Genomic DNA, 5,000 nt, shown 5'->3' with positions numbered 1-5,000 from the left:
TTGTAGCTGCTGAATTGTCAATTGTGGGCGTGGTGTAGCACTCTGTAATTCTTTTATTGTATTTTGTAGTTGCAGGGTAGGATTATGAGGTCTTGCTGGCATTCTTGGCATAGAAAGGTTATTGGCATCCTCACTGCTAGTAAGGTTAACACACTCCCTTACAACATCAGAAGTGAAGTTATCTCCACTTCCTCTACCACTTACAAGAGCAGTCATTTGCTCAAGTAATGTGTTATTCCGCTCTGTTAGGGCTCTTCTTTCTTTCTCTCTAAGTGCATTTGCTTTTTCTCTTTCAATACGCCTTCGTTCTTTCTCTGCTGCATCCTTGTCCCCTTCAGAGGTGCTTGCCTTCTTTTTAAGCGTTCTGTTTTCTTTACCATTCTTTTTAGTTGCTTCACCCCTTGTTTTTTCCCCAGTAGTCTTTTGTTTTTTGCTTGTTTGCTCATCCTCTTTTGCAGAAAAAAAAAACAAAGAATAACTTTCAGTCCATGTTTAAATCAAGTACAGTGGAATCCCATTAATCTGGCCACATTAAAAGGGATCTTTAATAACAAAATGACTGATTGAGCTTTTGTTCTGGCCAAAAGAAAATGGCTGTACTAAGATAGATGCTGCAAGGTGGGGTTCCATTGCAACTGAAATAATGCCCTAACAAATGATGTTTGTATCAACACAATATATATATATATATATATTTTTTTTTTTAAACTCATGCAGGGCTTGAAAGCGCGACCAATACAGTTGCATTGAATTTGCAACTGAATTTTTTCCCTTTGCAACTAAGATACTGTATCTGGAGAAGTTGCAAATTTGTGACTTGTTTTCACCTTCGCTCTTTCGAGACAGAAGGGTTAGCAGTTGCCACTTTTGCTAAAATAAATAAGAAATGACATGCCATGACGTTTCTCACTGTATATTTTCTTTCAATCTGAAGATGGGAAGATGGCGTAATTATAGTGTAATTTAGCTGTGATGTTACATGCACAACTCCATTCCTTTGATATCATTTGCCATTTTTAGCAGTTTCTTTACACACAAGTATTGTGGGCTCATATTTTGCTTTGCTAAACCGCTGATAACACAATGTTTTTTTAAAATTTCAAGCCCTGTTACATGTACATCTTCAGTATCAAGTGTAAACCCTAGGCATCCTAACTAGCTGACAACCAGTAGAACATCTGCTTTCAGTTTACATGTAATTTCAAATTATTAATACAGTTCAAGCTGTCTAAAGCAGCCACTATGGTGCTAAACAAACTGGCCATTGTAGACAGGTGTCATATGGATCCACACAAGATCAGGATGAGGTGGCTGGGGGGTTAAATGTACAGTGTAGTACAGTTAACAGAATGTGTTATATTGCAAATTCCAGTCATATACATGTACATGTACATAACAGCTTAGCTCTCACCATGATTTGTTTCATATCCTTCCAGTCTTTTGTTCTTTGTTCTTTTCCTTGATCCATCGCTGTCTTCATCCACCTGAACAGTTTGGCTTACTTCTTTTTCAACAGCAGCCTTTGCAGACTTCATGTTTTCTGTAAAAAATGTTATTTGATTATGTTAACACTTCCAAATTTGATCTTTGGAAACTCTACATGTAGTATGCTATTGCTGCCTGCAGTACGTGCTTTCAGTGGGACACCTGATCGCTGGAGCTCCAGCGAGTATTCTGTTGTGAATCACTGGCTACATTGCCAGCTGTTTTCAAAAAGTAGGTAATTGTTATGGCCTATGTATAGCTGTCATAGTGCTCTCTGAGAGGTGCTGTACCAGCTTCAGTTTTATTTAAAGCACCATCAAACTTGTTGGTCTTGTGATGACCAAAGACACATCCTTAGGTCAAAAATACTTTGAGCCAGAACTTTCATTTAACAAATGTTTAACCCAGTGATCCATGAATAAAACATATGATAAATGTTATTATCATTATATCAAAATATGTGACTTCCAGTTGAAAACTGGCCCACAAGTGCTTCACTGGTTAGTGCTAAACAGTGATGTGGGTAAAATGCCCCAAATTATGTAACTATAACCAAGCACTGTGTGCGGTGTGAGTGCTAGTACAAACACACTATTGACGTGAACATGTTTTGTGACTTGTACATGTAACACACGTGATCAGAGTTGTTTTTGAAATAAACTAGTGGTAATTTTTATATTTTGTTTCTTTATTATGTGAAACAAGTAGAGTCCATGTTGCCATGCAATGCGTAATTGATTACTGATGACACCCAAATATGGTACGAACATCAGTGACACACTTGGCTATCACCTTGTGTGCCACTTTTTTGTTCTTACCGCATTTGGCTGTCACAGGGTTCGCACACTTTTTCAGACCAAAAATTCAAGGACTTTTCAAGGACCTCTTTTTAATTTACATGTACATGAGAGAATTTACCCATGGACATAGTCTGACAGTACAATTCTTGCTCATTTTCCATAACATACATGCATGAAAATAATGCAAAAGCACTGGTGACCATTCTCGACTTGACAGCTCGTCGTGTTTGAATGACATCACTTGAGTGGCTGGTAAACCGAGTGGCTGATTATGTTTACTGAAGTTTTCAAAGATTAAAAGTGAGGGTCAGAAAAAAATTCAAGGACTTTCAAGGACCAGGAATGAGGAACACAGATTTTGAAGGACTTTCAAGGCCTTGAAAATGTACTCTCAAAATTCAAGGGTTTTCAAGACACGAACGAACCCTGAATTGTCATCAATGATCTTTTACTGACCAGATGCGTGGCAACAGGGAATCTTTGTTAACTAGATCATTGTACAGATAAGAATTTACCATGAAGAGAGAGAATCTGGCCTTGCCAAATTTCTCCTTTGTACTGCATCTTGACATCTGCTCCAACATCTGCCTGTCCTCTATCGATCAGTGCCAATTTTTTTACCGAAATGGCTTCAAGCTGTTGGCCGTCCGGTGTGTCCCATTCAACCACCACAAAGTCGTTTCGTTTTAATTTTTCCCTGCATGAGAGTGAAAAACAATGGATAATTTAAGCTTTCAAAGAATGCAAAGCGCTGAGTGGAGGAACTCATTCCAAATCAAAAATATCCGTTCAAATGGAAATTTAAATGGATAGATCGAACTAAATGGATCGAAAATGGAACGTTTTGATCTAACAAATTAATAGATTTTGAGAGCTGGCAATTGAGGGTTGACGATAGATGATGGCCGCTCCACGCATTTGTTTGCCTGCAAGTTGCTTCAGCATTTCATGTCTTGGAAGGCAAAAAAAACGGTTAACTACCATGAAGACAATTGTCCTACTGCCTGCGACGCACATTACATGTAAGATGACCAGTTTAGCTGAGCAATTTACTTGTAAATCACGCACAAGGTCACATTTCCAGATGAGCTTTCTCACTTTGGAAATGTGAAGAGAGGCGATTTAAACCGGCTCATTTGTTATATATTTGTGAGGTAAACAATATAAACTTACTCACCATACTTCCGAATGCTTAATTATCCAGTATTTGACCTGAAGAAAAGAAATATCGCTTGACCAGCACACAGATCAGACTCAAAACGTTGCCAAATACGTTCGAAAGCCCCGCGAAGAGAGAATGCCATGTGAGAATGCCATAAAAGGACGCCAACCAACTGAGCATGCATGATTACGGCGGTCAAGGTCTGGAAACTAGTATGAGGTACAAACATGGCGGCTGAAAACGTGAAAGGAGAAAGCATATTGGAAAATCTTAAGAAGCGAAGAGGTAGTTACTTGTCTTATTTATCACATCCGTGGTTAAAAGTTCCTAGAACATCAAAGCTTCATCAGGAACTTTCTAAAGAAGATTGTGCTTGTGATAAAGAGAGAGAGAGTGGAAACAGTTGTCAAACTGGAGACGATATCTTTCTGGAAGATTGTGGAAGTTTCGATGTACTGGAAGGGTTTCTGTCGCAAAAAGAGGCAGAGGTTGATGCACAGGAACAACTGACAGATGAATCTTCAGTGACTGGAACTGTCAACGAGCCTTTTTGCAGTGTAATTGATGGAGCTGGTTGTAGCTGTTGTAATGTTGAGACGTCGTGCACGTTTTCACAAGTTCAGGATTTCTCTGATGATCCAGCGCTTGGTGTTAGTCAGATTGCTGAGGATTTGGATGAAAACAGGATGAATGAGCTGCTGGAGCCTGAAGAAAGCGACAGTCTGGATAGCTTTGTGAAAATTACAGAGTTATCCTCTTCTTGTGACGCCCCTTTGTATGCTGGATCGCCTGTTACATTTTCTGTTAGCTTACTGTTGATCATCACCTTTGCTATGAGGTATAATTTAACTGGATTGGCTTTGGCTGACCTTTTGACACTGATAAATGTGCACCTTCTTGTACCTAATTGCTTTGCAAAATCAACTGCTGTTCTTAATAGTTTTTTTTAAAAAGCCTATCGAATATCATTACTACTGCAGTTTCTGTTATCAGTATATTGGACTGCAAAAGATCTGTTGTTGTTCCAACAAGCACTGCTTAAATGATTTCAGCAAGAAAGGTGCATTGGCGTACTTCATTGTCTTACCATTGGTTGTACAGCTTCAGTCATTGCCAGCAAGTATGTATTACTATTGTAGATAATTGACGTAAATCATAACCTTTCCATTGTGCATGAGCACCTTTTTACACAAACCTGTAAAAGGATGATGTTTTGCAGTGAGTCATCATGCCCTTTAAAACCAAACCAAGTTAAATTTTTAGGTGGTAAATGTAATTTCAGAAATAGAAATCAGGCAATGTTGAAAGAATCTATAATTATGCAAACTTTTTTCTTTCTATGCATTTCATTTTGTTAAGTTCAATTACTGTTGGCTTCATCTCAGCGTTAAAACCTCTCCAAAGAAAGACTTAATCTGGTATCATTCTGTTCTTTCTTGGGGCTTGAGGTGCCTGACTTACTGCACTATCCCATAAAAAGGCGGAAACAGAAATCAGGTGCAATTGAAGACATCTTTGATGGACGGCTTTATAAGAAGCACTTTGGAGAAGAT

General features: G+C 38.5%; 1 protein-coding gene across 1 annotated transcript in view; it reads left to right on the top strand.

Moving 5' to 3' along the window:
* Positions 1 to 3,674: 3,674 nt before the first annotated feature.
* The window catches only part of LOC138055420 (uncharacterized), a 4,688-nt gene continuing 3,362 nt past the window's right edge, over positions 3,675 to 5,000 (top strand). Inside the window, exons 1-2 of the mRNA XM_068901359.1 lie at positions 3,675 to 4,285; positions 4,928 to 5,000. The exon at positions 4,928 to 5,000 is cut by the window's right edge and continues 152 nt beyond it. Of these exons, the coding sequence (XP_068757460.1) occupies positions 3,675 to 4,285; positions 4,928 to 5,000 (684 nt within the window). The remainder of the gene's footprint in view (positions 4,286 to 4,927) is intronic.

This window comes from Montipora capricornis, chromosome 7, assembly GCF_036669925.1.
Source record: "Montipora capricornis isolate CH-2021 chromosome 7, ASM3666992v2, whole genome shotgun sequence".
Classification (NCBI taxonomy): domain Eukaryota; kingdom Metazoa; phylum Cnidaria; class Anthozoa; order Scleractinia; family Acroporidae; genus Montipora; species Montipora capricornis.
Note: the sequence above shows the minus strand (reverse complement) of the source record. Positions and strands in the feature narration are given on the sequence as shown.